The sequence below is a fragment of the Ursus arctos genome, unplaced genomic scaffold (assembly GCF_023065955.2).
Source record: "Ursus arctos isolate Adak ecotype North America unplaced genomic scaffold, UrsArc2.0 scaffold_2, whole genome shotgun sequence".
Classification (NCBI taxonomy): domain Eukaryota; kingdom Metazoa; phylum Chordata; class Mammalia; order Carnivora; family Ursidae; genus Ursus; species Ursus arctos.
The window spans coordinates 63,990,572-64,009,830 of NW_026622874.1; the positions used below are offsets into that span (position 1 = coordinate 63,990,572).

The following is a 19,259-nucleotide window of genomic DNA, read 5'->3' on the forward strand; positions in this document are numbered from 1 at the left end:
CAGGCCTGTCCTTGTGCGGTTTAGCACGGGAGAAAGCTCACTGTGCGACTGCCCGTTTGGCAGCGAGGGATCCACGCGCTTAAAGCAGAAGGAGCTTCCTGTGCTGCCTTCCTTCCGAGAGGTGAGGGACCGCGGCGCGGACGGGAGAGGTGGTCCGAGTCCGCAGGCAGCAGGTGAAGTGCCCAGTGCCCGGTCCGCGGCCCCACAGCTCTTGGTCTACAGGCCCACGAGGCAGCCGCATGAAGAGTCTTGCAGCTGCTTGGAGCAGTGAAAGCAGGGCTCGCGGTAACAGTGCCTTGGGTGACGGGGGAAGACGGGGCCGGCAGGGGAGAAAGACACTCTAGAGGAGCCGACTCACTCCGGTGAAGAAGACACAGCCGACAGATCTGGAGGTGATGCTTGCGCCCCTGTGCTCATTGCAGCAGTAGTCACCGCAGCCAAGGAGGGTGACACTGCGAAAGTCCTGCAGCGCATGAGCGGGGAGGGACACGGCGGTACGCACCTGCGACGGAGTAGTGTCCAGCCCCCAACAAGGAAGGAAGTCCTGTCACGAGCGCCAACATGGATGGACCTTGAGATGTTCTGGGGAGAGAAAAAAGCCAGTGGCGGAAGGCCAAATGGTGTGTGATTCCACTTACATCAAGGACCTGAATTCCAAATTCACAGAAAGTGGAACGGTGGTTGCCAGGGGCTGCAGGGACATGGAGATGGGGAGATGCTGTTTGGGGGACATAGACCCAGAGTTGCAAGATGAAAGAGCTCTAGAGACATTACATTGTCTAGAGACAATGTCTAGAGACATTGCAAGATGAAAGAGCTCTAGAGACAATGTGAATATAGTTAACACTACTGAACCGTGCGCTTAAAAATGGTTGAGGGTAAATTGTATGTGATTTGCTTTGTGCCACATTAAAAATAAAAACATTTTTTAAAAAGCCATAGAGAAAGAGAGTTATGGGAACATGGTGGCCAAGTGTAAAGGTGGCATAGAGGTCAAGGCCAGTTGGGGCTTATGGGGAGCTTCAAAAGGTCATTTTTGCAGAGAGGTGGGGGAGAAAGCCAGAACATAGGGCATCCGAGAGGGGGAGGGCCTCCCTGGGGGAGCCATTGGCAGGCAGCCAGAAAGGACCCTTTCTGGGTTTTGATGGAAGTGGGAAAGAGAGCCAGTGGGGGGCAGGGTACAGTGCTAGCCTTTGTTTGGGTCCTGAAGAGAACACCCAGCACGGGGCCAGTAGAGAGGGGAGACAGGAGGTGAGGGAGTGGTGGAGTGAGGAGAATGCTGGGGTCTTCCGGGGAACCCCCACACACGGGTGTGCACAGAGCGCTGTTTGTCATATTGGGGAAGGGTGTGGCCAGGATGGGGGTGGCCGTACGGTCTCTCCATAAATTCATTCCGCCAAGAGTGGACACCACCTGCGGCCGTGGGGAAGGGGAGCGGGGACGGCGGAGACAGCGGAGACAGCAGCTATGGGATTAGGAGCAGCATGGCGGGTCGCGACGGAGGGACGAGGAAAGGGCTGCGGGGCTGGTTCTGAGTGGGCAGCTGACAGGGCAGAAGAGGTGGACTGCCACCGCCCCGCAAACCCGGCGCTGCTCCCCGCTGGGGCCCTCCGGCTGCCGCTCCCTTCCACTCCGTGGCCCCCCCTGCAGTATTCTACTCCGACGGAAACAGCACCATTCGTGAGCTTCGTCTTTTTAATAAAAAATAAATTGTCTGTGACAAGCGGTTTTCTGAATCCCAAAATAAAGGAAAGGGGAGAGGAGAGAGATCAAGAGGTCAGCCAGAGTAGAGGAGGGAACAAGGCTCAGATTGCCCCTGTCCTTCCAGCCACAGCAGGGAGCTGAAGCAAGAAGGAAGGTGGCCAGACCTCCAGAAAGACTTCCGGGGCGTCAGCGGTACACAGCTGACAAGGGGAGCAGGAGGAGGCAGCTCCCAGCAGGGCCCCGGGAGAGCGGAGCCTTGGTGTCCGTGGTGCTGCTGCCCCCAGGGGTCTCCAGGCCGCGGTGTGCTGTCTGGTTTGTAACCACAGGGGCCTGGAACAGTCGTGTGTTTTAGGGGCTCCTGGAACAGTAGTTTCTGGAGGATCTTGGAATGGCCAGAGCTGAAGGATCCGCTCTAGGTCTTCTTATCCGGTCAAGGTCCGGGACAGCCCGTTGGAGAGCCCATGGATGCAGCAGAGGGGAGGCCCCCAGGGGGTCAGGCCGCTGTGTCCAGCCCCGCTGAGGGCCGTGGTGGCATGGCAGGAAGGTGGTGTTTTGTGCTCCTCCCCTGTCCTCAGGGCTGCACTGCCCCAGTCCCCCCAGCCAGCATGGCCGGGCGCCCCGCCCTATCCTACATAGCCCCAGCCTGGGCCCAGAGTTCAAGCCATCTCAGTGCCCAGGCGGCTGCTGTCAGCGTCCACATCACTGGCGGAGGTCCTGTGTTCCTTGGGAGGCTGGAGGTGCTGGTCCCGGCTCAGGGGGGCCTTCTCCCCTGGGGGCAGGGTCCCGCAGCCCTGCACCTTGCCCCGGGCTCGGAGAGCCCCCAGTGGGGAGGCAAGGAGGAGGAGGAGGGCTCCTGAAAGCACTAAGGCCAGGAGCACAGTGACTGTGAGGAAGTGGGGCCAGTAGGACCGCTGGCCAGCCAGAGCGGCCCCGCCACCAACCCTGGTCAGTGGGGCCTCCACACGCTCCCGGGGAATGCCCGCCAGCTCGGGGTCCAGGGCCAGGGGCTGATCCTGGCTGTGCACCCAGTAGGAGACCACAGGGTATGAGAAGCCCTTCTCCGTGGCCCAGCACTGGTACAGGCCCCCCACCCCCCCCTGAAGCAGCAGCACCAGAGAGCCGTTGTAGACCGCCGAAGAGGCTTCTGGGATCTTGGCTGTGCCGTGACTCCAGCGGTAAGAGGCCAGGGCCGAGAGGTGGGGGCAGGGGAGCTCTAGGATGGAGTTGGGGACAGCCAGGACTTCTTTAACTGGAGAGGAAGGAAGGGGAAATGGTTCAGGGAGGGGGGGCAGGAGGGCAGGAAGTCTCCTGACATTTGGACCCTGACCCCCCTCCAGCTTCCAGTTCTGCTCCCAAACTCAACTCTGACCCCTCGTCTCTCCAGTCTGGACCCCAGACCACCCTTGGTCCATCGGACTCCAACTCTGACACCAAAACAGACTTCAGCCTCAATCCTGAATCCCAGCTTGGAATTCCTATCCTCCCTCCCAAAGCCAGGACTCAAATCCGTCCCAGGTCTGGGTGTCCAGCTCTCAACCCGGGCAGGCGCTGGGGGAACACCCACGTGAGCCTTCCCCCCACCCCCTGGTTCCACACTCACTGATTTGGGGGCGGCTCTGAGGCTGGTGGCTCCTGCCCACGGGGCCAGTGGCGCATGCCCACCCTGGATTCCCTCGCTCTGTGTCCTGTCTCCAGGACTTCCTGAGAAGACAGGGAAAGCAAACCTCAAACCTTGAAACAGACCGAAGTGGGAAGAGTTGGGGGCGATGGGGGGCAGGGCAGAGAAGAGGCAGGTAAACACAGGCGGGCTGGGGCAGCTTCCAGACTGCTCTCTGTAACCCAATCCCAGGGGAGCCTCTGCCACAGGAGGGAGATTCTGGGAGGGACAGTGCTGGTCGCCCCTGGAGAGAGGAAGAGCCCCACATGTTGGGTAAGAAGGTCCCGGTGGGCCCGCCTCCACTGCAGGCCAGGACGGGCACTCACGGGATGGGGGTGGGCAGGAGGCGGCAGGTTCCAGACTCAGGGTCCCAGGCACAGTGGGGGTCCTGGGCAAGGACACAGTCCACACAGCTCTCATAGACACTACAGTTGGCTCGGGGAACCCTCCAGATGCCCCCTGAGAAGCCCGCAAACACTGCGCCCTGGAAAAGAGAGGGAGAGTGACCTCTCCACACCCAGTAAGGACCCAGCACCAAGCCCCGCCTCATCAGAGGGCCCCTTGTCACCTGCTCAGGGGCCAGCAGCAGGTTGCGGACAGGTTCAGGGTCGGGGAACAGCTGGATCTCCTCCACCAGATGAGCACTGCTGTCCCCACTGACCACAGCCTTGTGGAGGGCCCCTGTGGCTATGGAGAGACAGAGAGCAGAGACTGTCACCTCCTGCACGGACCCCTCGCACGCGCTCGGCCTCTGACTCCAGACTCACTCCTTCAGAAAGAACCACACGCAGACTCAGGTTGGGCAGGCCGTTCCCTCTACACCGTGGAGCTGACAGGAATTGTGTGATAAGTGGCTTGGAACCCCATTGCTCCTCTGTCTTTCCTTTGCAAGAACCCAGCCCACTCCTCCACGGACTTGGGGCAGGGGACAGCAGAGTGCTTCTGTAGAAACGCCATCAGCATCCACCCTCACCTCCAAGTGTCCCCTATCCAAGGCGCGGCAGTGAGGTCCGCACTCACCACCCTGTTCGAAACTGCCACCTCTCCAGCCGGCATTCGGGGTCCGCCCTCCCTCAGAATCAACTTCTAATCTCCTCACACTAAGTCCTCGGCTCCTGTGCTACGCTCACTGTCTCCGTGCACCCGCAGGCCCTACGCTCACTGTCTCCGTGCACCCACAGGCACCGAGATTTGCCGGTTGCTCTCTGCTGCAACGCACCACGTGCGCAGCAGACACAGTGGCTGGAAACATGTCCTGGAAGGATCGGCGCACCTGTGGCTTTCTTCCTCGGAAGCTCAAGGTCATTCACCCCCATCAGGCCCTCAGTACCCATGTCTGGCCATCTTCCACACTCCCTCGCTGACCCTCTCTCCTTTCCACCATGACTTTTAAATCTACCCCTTTCTCCTCACACCTCTCCTCTTTCCACCCCGTCATTCCCAGCCCGAAACCCTGTGTCCGTCTCCTGCACGAACACGAAAGCCTGCCCAAAACAGCTGCCTCTGCTTCCTGCCGGACACCCACCCAGCCGTACGGTCTTCTATTCCTTCACCCCCATCCCAGCGTGGGGGCTGCCCCCCACCTATGTCCTGGACTCTGGTTTCCCGCTACCTCTGCAACTTCCCCTGCCAGCTCCTGGCCTGCCCATTTCTTCACCGTCCGCCTCTCTCCTGGAGCCTGAGGACCTTCCCATCTTAAAAAAAAAAAAAAAAAAAAAAAAAAAAAAAAAAAAAAGCATGCTGGGGGGACCCCACCTCTTCCTCAAGTCATCCCCTCCCCGCTTCCCCTCCACAGCCAACTTCCTGAAGGAGTGCCCCCACCCTGGCTGCTCCCAGCCGCCCACCACCTGCCCATTCTTCACAGCTCTAACGTGGCTCTAACGTGGCTTCTCCGGGAGACAAACAGCTCCTGCTAAGGCCACCAAAGTCCCCTGTGTTCCTGTGCCCATCTCCCCCTCCAGACTCAAAGCTCAGAAAGGATGGAGACTGGCTGTTGGGTAACCCCACTGTATTCTTAGAGCCTAGCAGGGCACCAGGCACATAGTAGGTGCTCAGGAAGCATCTGTGGAATGAAAGCGTGAGTGAACGAAGCCCGAGGTTTCCCTCCGCACCCTGAGCGGCCGTCCTCGCTTGGTCACGGTGGGACGTCTGGAGCCCTTTACTCACCGGTGCCCAGGTACAGGACCAGGTGGCCGTGCCCATCGACGCCCTGGGCTATCTCCACCGCAAGCCTCGTGTACTCCACGCCAGACTTCACCAGCAGGGGTGTCCCCACCACCTGCTCATCCATCAGGAAATGGTCCTTCATGAAGGTCAAGGCTTTATCAGAGGAGGGGCCCACGGAGCACTGAAGGGGGAAGGAGACGCGTCGGGTCAGCGCCGTCTCCCGCAAGCTCAGCACGGGCTGTCCCCACACACACTGGTCCGGCCCGCCGGGCCCCCCTCAAGGCACCGCTCATCTCAGGAGGCGCTTGAAGCTCTGGGGCTGCCTGGGATTCCAGGCTCTGCACACAGGCCCACGTACCAGCAGCTTGCCGTGCGGAGGAGAAGGGCAAGGACGAGGAGAATAATCAGAACAGTGCATGACATCAGTAAGAACTCAGGAAATGTTCGCTCTTGTCGCTCTCCCGTCCTTGGTGCCTGCGCCAGGGGTGCCTGGCAGCCGCGGGCAGTAGGATGGGGGCGATGCACGCACGTCAGTAGACCCAGGCTTGCTCAGCACAAGCCCCGGCACACAGTTGGTGCCCAATAAATGTTTGCTGAGTCAGTGACTGAATGACGGATGTCACAAAAAGGGGTGGTGTCACATGAACCAGCTGCAAGAGTCTGGCGGAGCCCCTTCTCCATTCTGGGCCTCCTTTTTCTCACCATAAAACGGGGGGGGGCAGTGGACAGGGGGTGGGCTGGTTGTTCTCTGAAGGCCCTGCTGACACCAGCGTGCTGTGTCCTGATCTCGGTCAGGATCCTTGTCCTCCACACCGCAGGGCGCTATCTCAGGGCCAGCCCCACTCCGCCACTGTGTCCTCAAACAAGTTACTCGCCCCCCCCGCCACGTGAGCTCCCATTTCCTCATCGGCCACATGAGGTAATAACATCTGTATTTCATTCTGATGCCAGAATGAGCACGTGCACCTGCCCTCACTTCCTCCCCCCAGAGAGGGGGGCATGGCAGGGGGCGGGGAGCAAAGGCAGCCACAGGGGGAGGGCTGGAAAGCAAATGAACAAACCTGGTAAAAGATTTAGCAGGAAAAAGAAAAGAAAAGAATCTTCTTAAGCCAGCCCCGGGGTAGCCAAAACTATCTGATTCACATGGCAGAATTCCTAAAAACATGAAGAGCGGCCTGGCCACCTCTGGAAGTGGGAAGGGCAGGGCTGCGTCAGGAGAGGTCTGGAAGTCTGTGCTGGGGCAGGCTGGGCTCCCGCACCTCTGCACGGGGTGGGGGGGGGCCCTGCAGGGCCTGGCCCAGGACGGGAGGCTCGTTCTCTGGAGACCGGAAGCAGCGGGCACAGCGCGGAAAGCAGGGGGTGAAGGCGCAGTGCATGTGGGGACGCGTTCCCCTCCCCCCTCCGGCCCCCCAGTGCCAACAGCCGGGCCGTCTCCCTCCAAGCACGAGGCTGGAAGAGGGCTCCAAAAACTGACCGGTAAGACCCGATGATACTGACACCGAGGAGCCCTGAGAAAACCGCACAGCCAGGCCACCTTCCGTGGGGCAACAGGGAGCCCACGCCGAGTAGCCACATCCTGGGATGCAGCTTCCAGACAGCCGCACAATCCCCACTCTTAAATGTGAGCAGAGAGCCCGGGGCCACCAGAGTCAGTTAAACCATGAACACAAAAGAGACCAAAACAAACCAATGGAAAAAAACAAACAAAAAGCTAAATGAGAGGCGCCTGGGTGGCTCAGTTGGTTAAGTGTCTGCCTTCAGCTCAGGTCATGATCCCAGGGTCCTGGGATCAAATCCCTGCATCGTGCTCCCTGCTCAGTGGGGAGTCTGCTTCTCCCTCTCCCTCTGCCCCCTGCTTGTGCTCGCTCGCTCGCTCTGGCATATACATAAAGAAAATCTTTAAAAAAAAAAAAAGAAGAAGAAGAAGACGACAAGGGAACATACAGATTAAAAGAGACTTAAGAGAACGACAAATCTAAGGGGCGCCTGGCCGGCTCACTCTGTCGAGTGTGCCACTCTTGATCTCGGGGCCATGAGTTCAAGCCCCATGTTGGGTGTAGAGATTACTTAAATAAATAAACTTAAAAAAAGAAAGAAAGAAAGAAAAGCTAACCCAAACTTATACATCTTACTTAGATTTTGATTCAAGTAAACTGGATTTGGGGGCATTTGGACGGCTCAATCCGTTAAGCATCTGCCTTGAGCTCAGGTCACGATCCCAGGGTCCTGGGATCAAGCCCCACATCGGGCTTCCCGCTCAGTGGGGAGCCTGCTTCTCTCTCTCTTCCCCAATCATGCTCTCTCTCACTCTCTCTCTCTCTGAAATAAATAAATAAAATATTTTTAAAAAACCAAATAAACTGTATTTTAAACAACTCTTATGACATCTTCGAGACCATTAGAAATTTGAATACTAAATGCATATTAAAGAATTATTCATTTTTATGGTGTGAAGTGGTCCTATGGGTATTTTTTTCAAGCCCTTATCTTTTGGAGATACGAAAATATTTATGGATGATATAGTGGGTTGATTGGTGCCCCCCATACATCTATCTGAAACCTGTGAATGTGATTTTGTTTGCAAAAAGGGTCTTTGTAGATATAATTAAAAATCTTGAGATGAGCTCATTCTGAATTACGATGCACTCCAAATCCAGCGTCCTCATGAGAAGTGAAGGACACATACAGAGGAGGAGGCAAAGGGATGACAAGACTGGAGTGGTTGGGGTGTCGACAAGCCAAGAACACCAAGGAGTGCCAGCTGCCAACAGAAACCGGGGGAGAAGGAGGGACGCATCCTCCCCGAGACCCTCCACCCTGCCGGTGCTCTGGCATCCACCTCCTGGCCTCCAGCCTGCAGAAGGACACATGTGTGTTGTCTGAAGCCAGGAGGCTTGTGGTCGTTTGTTACGGCAGCCTTACTACACTGATGCAGAGAAGATACCATGTCCGGAATCTGCTCCAAATCACCGGGGGGGGGGGGGGGGCGTGGGCGGAGTATGGCGGAGACAGTTTGCTTGGCTACGCGTCAAGCTGGCTGGTGGGTATACGGAGGTGCCTTACACTACTCTATTTTGTATACATGTGTGACGTTCTCTATAACAGAATATTTTTTCTTTCCATTTTTATTTGATGTTTCCAAATATTTAAGAAGATCAAGATTCATATGTAAATTATCTCAAATGAGACCTTTCAAAGCAATTTAGAGCATATACAGCAATCATCCCCCCTTCAGTTTTGCTGCTTTTATGAAATATTTATTTATTTATTTATGTGAGAGAGAGAGAGAGAGAGAGAGAGAGACAGCAGGGGGGGGGGCAAAGGGAGAGGGAGGGAGAGAATCTCAAGCAAAGTCCCCACTGACTGTGGAGCCCAACGCGGGGCTTGATCTCAAGACCCTGAGATCACGACCTGAGCTGAAACCAAGAGTCAGACGCTCAACCGACTGAGCCCCTCAGGGGGCCCCCTGTTTTGCTGCTTTATACAACCGTGTGACCAATGGAAATGGAAAGTGAGTGGCACAAGGCTGGTCAGAAAACGTCACCTGTTAAAATAACAACAAACTATAGTAGAACATTTTTATAAAAGACATATTCAACGCTCAAAAAGGGGCGTCTGGGTGGCTCAGGCAGTTAGACATCTGCCTTTAGGCCGGTGTCCTGGGATCGAGCCCCGCATCAGGGTCCCTGCCCAGCAGAGAGCTCCTTCTCCTTCTCCCTCTGCTGCTCCCCCTGCTTGTGAGCACGCTCTCTCTGTCTCTGTCTCTGTCTCTCTCTGTCAAATAAATAAATAAAATCTTTTTAAAAAAGCTAAAAAACTAGGAAATTAAATATTTTAGCAAGAATTAAAAATCTGATAGAAGGATTCAAAGATAAAATCGAGATACTCTCCCAGAAAGTAGGACGAAACTGAAGGCTGGGGAAACTGGCCGGGATTGAAAGAGGGAGCGGACGGGTCCAGGAGGCCCAGTAAGAAGTGAGAAAACATCCTAATGTGAGAGTCTGCTCCATGAGGGAAGGGACTTCTGTCGACTTCATTCACTGCTCTGTCCCCCAGAGCTTGGAAGAATGGCAGGCAGCCTCGAAAAATATTTGTTAAATGAAAAGATAATAGGAGGAGATTGTTCAAAGAAACTGCAGACTGAAGGAACTCAACTTCCAGGCTGAAGGGGCAGGTTGGACATCCAGCACAGTAAATGAACAGAGTCCCATCGAAGAGCAATACCGTGAAATTTCAGAACAGCTAGGGACAAAGAAAAGGCACTACGAGATTTCAGTGAGAACGGGGACTTTCAGAGACTTAAGAATCGGAAGAACTCTGAACTTCCATTCCCCGGAAGACAACAGGGCAAGCCTTCAAAGTTTTGCAGGAAGATTGTTTCTAGTCTAGAATCACATGCACATATCAAACTATCAAATGTGAAAGTAGAATAAAGACATTTTCAGACATTGTCTCAAGAAATGTACCTGCCATGTATCTCTTTCCAGGAATCTACGGAGGCTCTGCTAAAATAAGTTGGTAAGGAAAAGGGGCGCCTGGAGGGCTCAGTCGCGAGAGCGTGTGACTCTTAATCTCAGGGTTGTGAGTTTGAGCCACACTGGGTGTAGAGATTACTTAAAAATAAAAATCTTTAAAAAATAGTAAAAAAAAAAAAAAAGAAAGAAAAGAAAAAAGAGGAAGCCATGGGATGTAAGAAACACGAGAACGTCATGGAGAGATACAAAGGAAATACCCAGAATGACGAGAAGGGAAATTCCAGGATGGCAGCAGCGCCCGGGGCCGAGGGGCCACCGGTCCAGACTGCAGCAGACAGCAAACATCTCCAGGAAGATGAAACCGTTAGAATGCCTAACGGATCTGTCTTCAGAACAGATGCAGATCGCTGAGGAAGAGTCTGGGGTTGAATTAATGATAAGAGCTTAGAAAACAAAGCAAGCCAAAAAAAAAAAAAAAAAGGGAAAAAGAAAATTAAGAAAGAAAAAGAAGGGGAATAAAAGACAGAAAAAGAGATAATTACTAACCCCAGGGAAATTTTTAAACTATGCAAAAAGGAAAAGTAATCGGGGCCTGCTCCCTGACTCAGCTGTGCATAAGAGTCCTAATATAAATACTGTTCTAACCAAAATCATTATAAAACCATGTTGGGAGATGAGGGGTGGGTGTGCTGGTAAAGCAGTTCTGGGGTGGGGGTCGGGGAGCCCTGACGTGTCATGTTCGCTGACAGCCGTGGCACGTACTCCCACCATGGCTGGTCTCAGGCCAGCAGCATCATGTCAGCACACACGAATCTGGAAAGAGATGCCCCAAAACAGTTCCTGCTGGTTGCTACAGGCCAGCTCCAGCACATATATAATTGGGTGGGGGTGGGGTGGGGGGCACAGGTGAATCCTCACCATTCAGAATGGGAATTCAATAGCTCCTGCCCGAAACGGAAACATCCAGAGTAGCAATAAAAGTAGTAATAAAAGGGTGTTAGAGATTTGGAGATAAATACAAAAAGCATCAGCTAAAAGAGTTGAAGGTGCTTGTCCCTGTAGAGAGGGTAAAGTGTAAGACAGGGCCTCGGGCTGGTTTTGGTTACTAACTGCGCAGATCTGTGGGATTCTGTAAATGGTGGTCATACGCAACTCTGATGGAAATACAAAAGTTAAGTAAGAAATGCAGAAGAAGCTGCCCAGGCAGTCCTCGCCCAGCCCATGCCCTTGTTTCCCCAGTGATACACCCAGGTACTTGACGTGCACTTAGCGGAGGGGGGCTTCTCTGTGTGCAGGATGGGCTGGACACGCGTGGAATGTGGGCCACTGGAGCACATGTGTATCTGAGCAGACAGGACTGGCTAGGGCAGGGAGCACTAACATTTACTGGACATTTATTGTGCCGTGACAGGTACTCTGATATGTGGGGTATGTGTGTATCAGTGGGGGCGGAGTGTTGCTCAGTGTTGGGGGTGGTACTCACGCTGCCTGGCCGGGGACTGATCTCAGGGACCCCATAAGTAGTCCAACGTGAAGTCTCTTTGTTCAACTCCTTGTACTTCCCCTCAAAGACACGCTTGATGTCCTTGAGGGAGAAGGCACAGACAGCAGAGCTCCTGGTCCCACCGATCTGCCTGGGGACAGCCAGAGGGGACATGGTCATCTCCTCTGCTCTACCATGAAATTTCCCCTCCAGCCCTAGCCCCCCCTTGTGAAAAGGCCCGGGAGGGCAGGAGTGTGGAGGGCTGGGTTGGCCTACTGCTACGTACTTTTCCCCCAGCTGTGGTGATAAGGGCTAGGAGAGCCCCTGACTCTGGCCCGTCTTAGGATTATCCTTAAGGACAATTAATTGGGGCTCGGGCCTTGGGGCAGCTCCTGCCTGTCTTGACCAGGCGGGACTGTAGCCATAGGAGGGGCAGTGTAACCAGCTCCGACAGGCTCCAGATGATGCCCTGCTCCTTTGGGCCCCCTGGATTCCTGACCCTCAGACAACCAACCAGAGCCTATGAGGCTACTTTTATTCCTTCAGCCCTGGTCTGTGGAGACAGGTTTCTCTTGTTCTCTGTAACCTGATTGTGGCACACACCATGTTCTCCATTATAGATGCCACTGATACCAGCCCCTGCTTACAGCAGATCTTTGGTACCTGACACATTGTCAGCAGACACCTGAACACTGTGGGGCCAGATTACAGCCAATCAATGAACTTTTCTCAGCCTCCACGCCATGACTATTTTTATCTTAGTGACACTGATGGTGTTCCCCTCTTTGCTCTGGCCATTGGGAAGCTCAGAGCTAAATTGCAACCAGCAACCCAACACTGCATAAATGACAAACATTTGTGATGTGCTGACCCTATTCCTGCCTCTTACTCTCCTTTTACTCCCATTTCCTTATCTGTTTGACTTAATCTGATCTCAATGTTTGCCTTCCATAAGCTGCCTTCTATCGGCGGATATAAAGGAGTAAGCTTTATTTTTCCCATCTACACGAAGGTCATAAGTCAGATTCCTGGGACGTGGTGACGGTCACATGCATTCCTAGGGGAAGTGCCTGGACTGAACGCTCTGGGACCCATGACCCGTGTGCAGCCCCCGCGTCCCCGCCGCGCTGCTCACCACTGAGAGCTGAAGGTCGCGTAGACGCGGGGCTCAGCGGAGGCAGCTGCGGGCAGCAGGACGGCGTGGCGGATGACGTTGAAGGGCAGCTGCCCGGGCTGCGTGCACAGCAGCTGGGCCTTCAGGAAGGTGGTCCACTTCTTCTGCAGCAGCTTGTCCCCGCCCACGTCGTTCTGGGACCCAGGGGCGGAGTCAGGGACGCTCCTCCCGCCGCTCCCGCCCCGCTCCCATTGGGCCCTGGGCGCTCGGCCGCGCCTCTGCCACCTCCCCATTGGCTCCCCCATGGCCAGCCCCGCCCCCCGGCCCTGGCCGCAGACCTTGCACACTCTGGCCACCCGCGAAGTGTGGAGCTTCTCGAAGAACTCGAACTCGCTAGCTGTCTCCTCGAAGAAGAAGTAGACGAACTGGGTCGAAGGGATGGCTGCCACGAAGGAGGCGTCCGCTGCGGGGCGGGACACATAGGCTTAGGGTTGGGACACCCTGGGGCTGGTTCTGCAACCGCTGGCCGGCCGACGGGATGCCCCGCGGCTAGCGGGGGGTGGCCCTGGGGGCGCCTGGTCCTGTCGCTTCACGGGGGCGGGAACTGCACCCCCCGCCCCGAACAGGGCCGCCTGGCACAGAACGGGCTCTGCACGGAGGACGGCGGAGTGCGGGAACCCCGGCTCTCGGGCCGGGTCTCCATGCTAGGGGCAGGGCCAGACCTGTGCTGGGGGCTCGGGTCCTTACGCTGCAGCCAGCGGAGGAAATTGTCGGTCTTGAGGACGGGCTGGGGTCCCAGCGTGCGGATCAGGATGGGCTCGCTGCCCAGGAAGTTGTTCATGGTGCCAGAATAGAGCATCCCATCTAGGGGAGAGGGCGGGAGGCCTCCTCGTTGGGGGGTGCCTCTGTCCTCCTCAGACCTGCCTCTGACTCGGGTCAGCACCCACGTCGGTCTCCAGCCCCCTTCCTCTGCCCTCCACCTTCCTGTGGCGCCCCTAGCCCAGCCGGCAGCCCCCACTGAGCGCCACGGTTGAGGAACCCTGGGGCAGGGAAGAGCCACCCCTCCTGCCCTTCTGCGTGCTGGCCTCTTCCAGCCTTTCTCTGGCTGCTCCCTCCCACACCCAGCTGAACCACCTGCCTAACAGAATCCCTCTCTCTTCCCTAAAGGTGGCTGTGGGTTCTGCTTCCACACCTCAGTCCCACCCTTCTCTTCCTGGAACATCTTCCCTGCACATCTACCTATCGTTCAAGGCCCCACTCAAAAACCAAAGGCCACCTCGTCCAGGAAGCTGGGGAGGGGGGGGGTCTGTCATGATTTGTGTCTGGGACGGCACAGACGGTGATTTCTCTGTAACCTCTACAGAACAAATGGCCAAACCTCGGGCCTCCTCTCTGCCCAAGACCCTTCCCAGGCCCTCTTGCCTATGTGAACCTCTCTCTACCGACCTCCCTCACGTCCTTTGTGGCAACTTGAGCAGGAGCCGGTGGTTGGGTGCCGAGTCTCCCTCTGGTCTGGTGCTCAGAGGCTCCTGGCTTCCCCTCCCTCTGTCCCCTGCCTTTCAGGAACTGTCGGCTTCCATATTTCACAGAACGACCCAGAAAAGCGGATGCTGGGAACCCGATACTCACCTGCCAAGACAGCCGTGTGCTTATGGGCAGGGTCAAAAGGGCTTTGGCCTTTTCCCTCCACAACCTTGTCCTCGGAGATGGGCAACAGGTAGGAATCTCGGAGTTCCTAAAGGGGGGGAGAGGCTGGGGGCCAGAACGCCAGAGTCTCATGTCTGGGAAATGAGGGGCGTGAGGGAGGGAGAGGGACGTGGAGGGGAACTGGGGCCAGGAAGCTCACAAGGGTCCCGCATCCGGAAGATCAGGGTTTTCCAGAGCTACAGAGGTTGGGCTGGGAGTAGGTGTGAGAAGGGGTGCCTTGGGTGTGCGCACTGGGTGCCCCGGAACTCACAATGAAGGTACAAGCAGGGCTGAAGGCGAAGGTGCCGCAGCCGTACAGGTGGGTGGCGTTGAAAGAGACCAGGACACGGATAAAGTTGAAGCACTGTGTCTGGGAAGACAGAGAATCCAGGTGTCCGGCCACTTGCCCCACACACCCGAGCCTCACGGGCTGCCCCCCTTCCCGGGGTGGGGGGGAGGGCCCAGAATTGCTGCGGCGGCCTCTGGACGTCCTCACAGAACGTGATGCAGGCAGTGACCATGGAAAGAAGCTTCCTCCGCTGCCTGCCCAACCTGACGTCATCCAGTGCCGGCCTGAGGGTGGGGGTTCCGCACCCAGAGCCCCTAAACCCCCACCTCCACTTACCTCATTGCTCTTCTTCTTAAAGGCACATTCGGTCTTTTTTCGGTCGCTGGCCGGCCACGGTATCTGCAGTGGGGGTCGGGAGGGAGAGGATGTGAGGTCTTCTGCTCTACTCTGACCACTGTCCTCTCCTTGGGCCTGGTGGGAAGCCGCCAGCAGGCACGGTGCTCAGTGACATGCTGCTGAGCCACGGTAACGTCAGTCTGCGACCATGGCTGCGACTCTGAGGGTCCGGGCGTGCAGGAGCCGCAGCTCTATGGGAGAATGCGCCCTCCGGAGCCAGACCTGAGTTCGAATCCAGACCCAGCCGCTTACTGGTTGAGAGGTCCTGGCCAATTGCACAAGCTTCCGGAGGGCACAACCAGGAGCATTTGTAAAGCACCTTAATGCAGTGCATGCTACATAGACGAGCGGGTGACAAAACCACATGTTTCCTGGGGAAATTGTTTAAAATGGCAGTTCCTGGCTCACACCTCAGAGAATCTGCATTTTCAGCCAGCATCCCATACGCGCGGGTGGCCCGCAGACCACACACTGAGAGACACGACGACAAGGGAGATGCTCAGTAATTACTACCCCCCTCCTTTCCTTCCTCCCCCTTTCTTCCTCACATTATTCCCACCAGTAGGATGACTACCATTTAATACAGAAGCTTCAGTGATTTCCACCAGTGGGTGGCTATCATATTATTGATATAATTTGAGTTCATGTTTCTGTCCTGTGTCAGTGATTTCCGTATCAGCCATTTTAGCAAATTAATATTATTCCACCGGGATGCGTGATACCAGCAAGTAGTGAGGCCACTATGGTATTTCTTATCTGCTCTACGGACTAGATACACGTAGCAGGAGCTGCTGATTCCCGCCTCTTAGAGCTGACAGCGCTTGGGCAACGAGTCATGCGAGGGCAGGCCAGCTCGGAGCAGCGGCAGCAACCCCCCCCCAGCAGGCACCACCCCCCCCCCCGGTGCGCACCCTCCGTCCCCACCTCCTCACCATGTTCTTCAGCTTTGGCACCCCTGGGTCCTGGATATCCAAGGCCAGAATGGCCTCTCGAGCCCCCACGTAGAGAGTGCCTCCGTCACCACTCAAGAGCAGAGTGTCAAAATCCTGGAGGCCCTTCTGGTGGAAGAGGCTGAGAGCCCTGCGCCCGTCACCTGTTGGGAAGTGATGAGAAGGGCTGACCTGACCGATGAGGCATGGGTGGGCGGGCAGCTGATTTGGGAGGTCAAGATGGGGGAGGGGAGGGGTTGGCAGAGTGTGCTCCCCCAGCCTTGGCCGCGGGACCCACTCTCCATCAGCAGCTCCCCTTCAGCCCCCCCCACCCCCACCCCCCGCTGGCGGGATAGGAGCTTTGTGTTGAGCCCGCAGCGGAGGGAAGAGGCAGCCAGAGACAGCATAATGACAGCCTGGGATTGGGGGAAGGTGGCCTGCACCCAAGAGGCAGACAAAGGGACAGGAAATAGAGGCACATGGACACTCTTCCAGGCCTGGGGGGCTATGGGGGCAGGGGGAGGATGTGCTGGTCCTCCCCCAGGGAGGAGCAGGGGGAGCAGAAAGCAGACAGACAGACAGGAAGATACTGGGAGCCACAGACAGGTCCGCGCGTCCAGGCAGCTGTGGGTTGTACGGTCACACTCACCCACCCCCCTTCCCCTCCTCTAGCAGGAAACTTTGACCACTAGAACCACTGCCATAGGCTGAGCAGAGGGGACACAGATGTCTTCAAAGGACCCCGTGGGCATGCCTGGATGTCACCTGGGCGGGGGAGGTGAGGTGGTTCCGGGAGGGGCTGTGGGTGCGCTCCTGTCCCACTGGGGACAAGCTGCTCCGTCCTTTCGTGGGCACATTTGCACCTCAGCCCTAGTTAGGGGACCGCCCAGCTAAGCGTTACCTTTGGAAGCTCTAACAATCTCAGGACCGAAAGGAGAAGCTGGCAGGTGCTGCAAGGGGTGGCCTCCCCCAGAGCTGTGTGAGCCCCTCGCTCACTAAACTGACCACCCTTAGCACTGCTGGCTGCTCCTCTGTCTCCCCCCTCAGGCCTGTGAGGCCCTGAGCAGGGTTGAGTCTTGTCTTTGTTGGTAATTCCAGCACCCAACACAGATGATCAGGAGACCCTGTGCCCACACCCCTGCAGGGCCCAAGTCCTCCCCTGAGCCTTCTTCCCGGACATGGGAGGGCCAGCGGCCCCCACAGCCTCAGCAAGAAACCAGCCGACAGCGTCCCAGGGACTATACCCCAGGGGGCGGCCCCGATTCTCTGACTCCTGTTGTCCACGGTACTGGACACGGTGTGGTCCAGCATGTTCCGTGTGGTTGTCCTGTGCCTGCCATGTCCTGGGCCTCCAGGTCCACAGATGACCTTCTAGCACCGGCCGTGGCTTTGGAGGTGCGTGGGGGCATAAAAGCAGTTAGGGGTCTGAAGTGCCCAGCTTGATGCCCACGCCGAGTAAGGAAGGAAAGGAAAATCACCGCCTCCGACAACCCCCCGCCTCTCCCTTCCCTCAGTCTTTCACCACACAGTTTCTTCACTCCTTCCTCAGTCTCTGGCGCCCCGACACCCGAGACTGCGATCTCCTCATGTCCCTCTTCTCCCCCTCTGCCTCGGTCTCTCCTTCCTCCGCCCCTCCCGCTCAGCGGTGGCCAGCACCGGGCCCCAGACACTCACCTGCACGGTACGTGATCCTGGGCAGGGGCTCCTGCCCACCACCCCTTGCAGTCAGCGGCAGAGCCAGAAACAGCTGGGAGAGGAGAAGGCCCAGGAGGCTCCAGGGGTCCTGGCCCGGGGCGAGGAGGGCCATGCTCGGCGGGAGGCTGTCACCAGATGGCTCTGGGGAAACAGGCACCAGGCACTCTCTGGGTGAGCCGTCCTCACCACATCCCCCCCAGGGACCAATGGGAGAGCCCCAGGCAGCAGAAGTGGGGGTGGGGTGGGGGTGCCGGGGAGGGGACAGTTTCCTTTGCAGAGTGCCCTCAGAGTCTCACTTCCATCACCCCCAGGCGCCAGCCAGCTGCCTCGCGCTCCCCTCTGGGTCGGAGACCTACCATCAGGCCTGTCCTTCTGATCTCTGGCCACCACTGGCCCCGCTCTGCCTTTTCTCTGGGGAGTCCTTCTTGCTGTCTACTCCTTTCCTTTCCTTCCCCACAGCCCAGAACCCAAACTACAGCCTGGCCCCGGGAAGGGGACTTTCTGGGGAGCAGATTCCTGCCCTTAACACGCAGGTTAATCGGACCCATCTCTGCCAGCACTTTCAGATCCATGGATACCCTGGTGCCCCACCCTCACCCCTGCACTCGGATGACCCAGGCGGGCCTGAGTCGGCCTGCTCTGACCTCTCCCCTCGCCCCAGCTGGGTGCATGTCTTTGATGCCCAGGCCTACCTGGGCCTCTCCTTGCAAGGAGGCGATAAGGGGCCAGGCAGGCTCCCAGCACTGCCCAGAGCCTCTGCAGTTGCCCCGCTCCCTGGGCTCTGTCTCCCTGGGTCGCAGCATCCCTGTCGCCAGGACCGTCAACCCCCAGCCACCCGCCTCATCCCACATACCCTTGAGCCACAGTGTAGACCCCCAGGGGGCCGGACTCTTGCGTAGAGGGGGTTCCCAAGCCCCAGAGGCAGGGGACGGAGGGCTCAGCCCGGCTGGGCCGGGAGCGCGGCCCTCCAGGTACCCATAGTGCCAGAGCCAGCACTGGGAGCTCTGGAAAACCAGAATTTCCACCTCTCGAGTCCTGACAGATCCCTGGCCTGGGCGGAAGTGGGGGTGGGGTGGGGCGGGCAATGAAAGGAGACTCGCCTTGGTCTCCCCTCCTCTCTCTCTCCATCCATCCAGAAAGTTGAAAAGGCCAGAAAGTTTCTGGGTCATGTCAGCCACCCCTCTGCCCTCCGTCATGCCACATCCCGTCTAACCAGCCCAGGAGTGACTTCCCTTGCTCAAGACACCGTCTTCTCTGTTCCTCTTTTGGCTCACCCACAAGACGAGGTCTCTTCACTGCTATGGACTCGGCAGTGCCTGCAGTGGTCTAACCTCCAAGCCTCCACTTCCAGCTGGGCCGCCGTCCTGGAAGACTGCAGCAGCTGCCTTAGGCTCTCGCCCGTGGCTGTGCTGACCAAATCCCTCCCGCAGCCTGGTCTCCGTCAGTCCCCGGGCAGCAGCAGGCCAGGCGGAGGCCCGGAACGTGTCCCATCTGAGCTCACACCTCTGGGACACGCCGCCGAGGCACCCAACGCGCCAGTGGTGGCTGCTCACCTACCCCCAGAGGCCCCAGGGGGGAGCCTCATAATGCAGGGTTAATGAGGCATCTACATCGAGGGCTCACAACCTATAAAGTGGGTAGTTTCCGGCCCACTCAGCCCAAGAC

General features: G+C 57.2%; 1 protein-coding gene across 1 annotated transcript; it reads right to left on the reverse strand.

The window, feature by feature from the left end:
• Positions 1-1,680: 1,680 nt before the first annotated feature.
• On the reverse strand, positions 1,681-18,579 carry SEMA4A (semaphorin 4A). Its single transcript, XM_026485155.4, has 15 exons — positions 18,448-18,579; positions 17,574-17,735; positions 15,903-16,063; positions 14,911-14,973; positions 14,557-14,655; positions 14,229-14,334; positions 13,347-13,463; positions 12,938-13,062; positions 12,621-12,793; positions 11,486-11,636; positions 5,528-5,708; positions 3,930-4,048; positions 3,688-3,845; positions 3,305-3,405; positions 1,681-2,953 (listed from the first exon to the last, which is right to left on the reverse strand). Exons 2-15 carry the CDS (start codon positions 17,704-17,706, stop codon positions 2,361-2,363), a joined length of 2,280 nt encoding a protein of 759 aa, XP_026340940.1. The 5' UTR covers positions 17,707-17,735; positions 18,448-18,579; the 3' UTR covers positions 1,681-2,360.
• Positions 18,580-19,259: the final 680 nt, after the last annotated feature.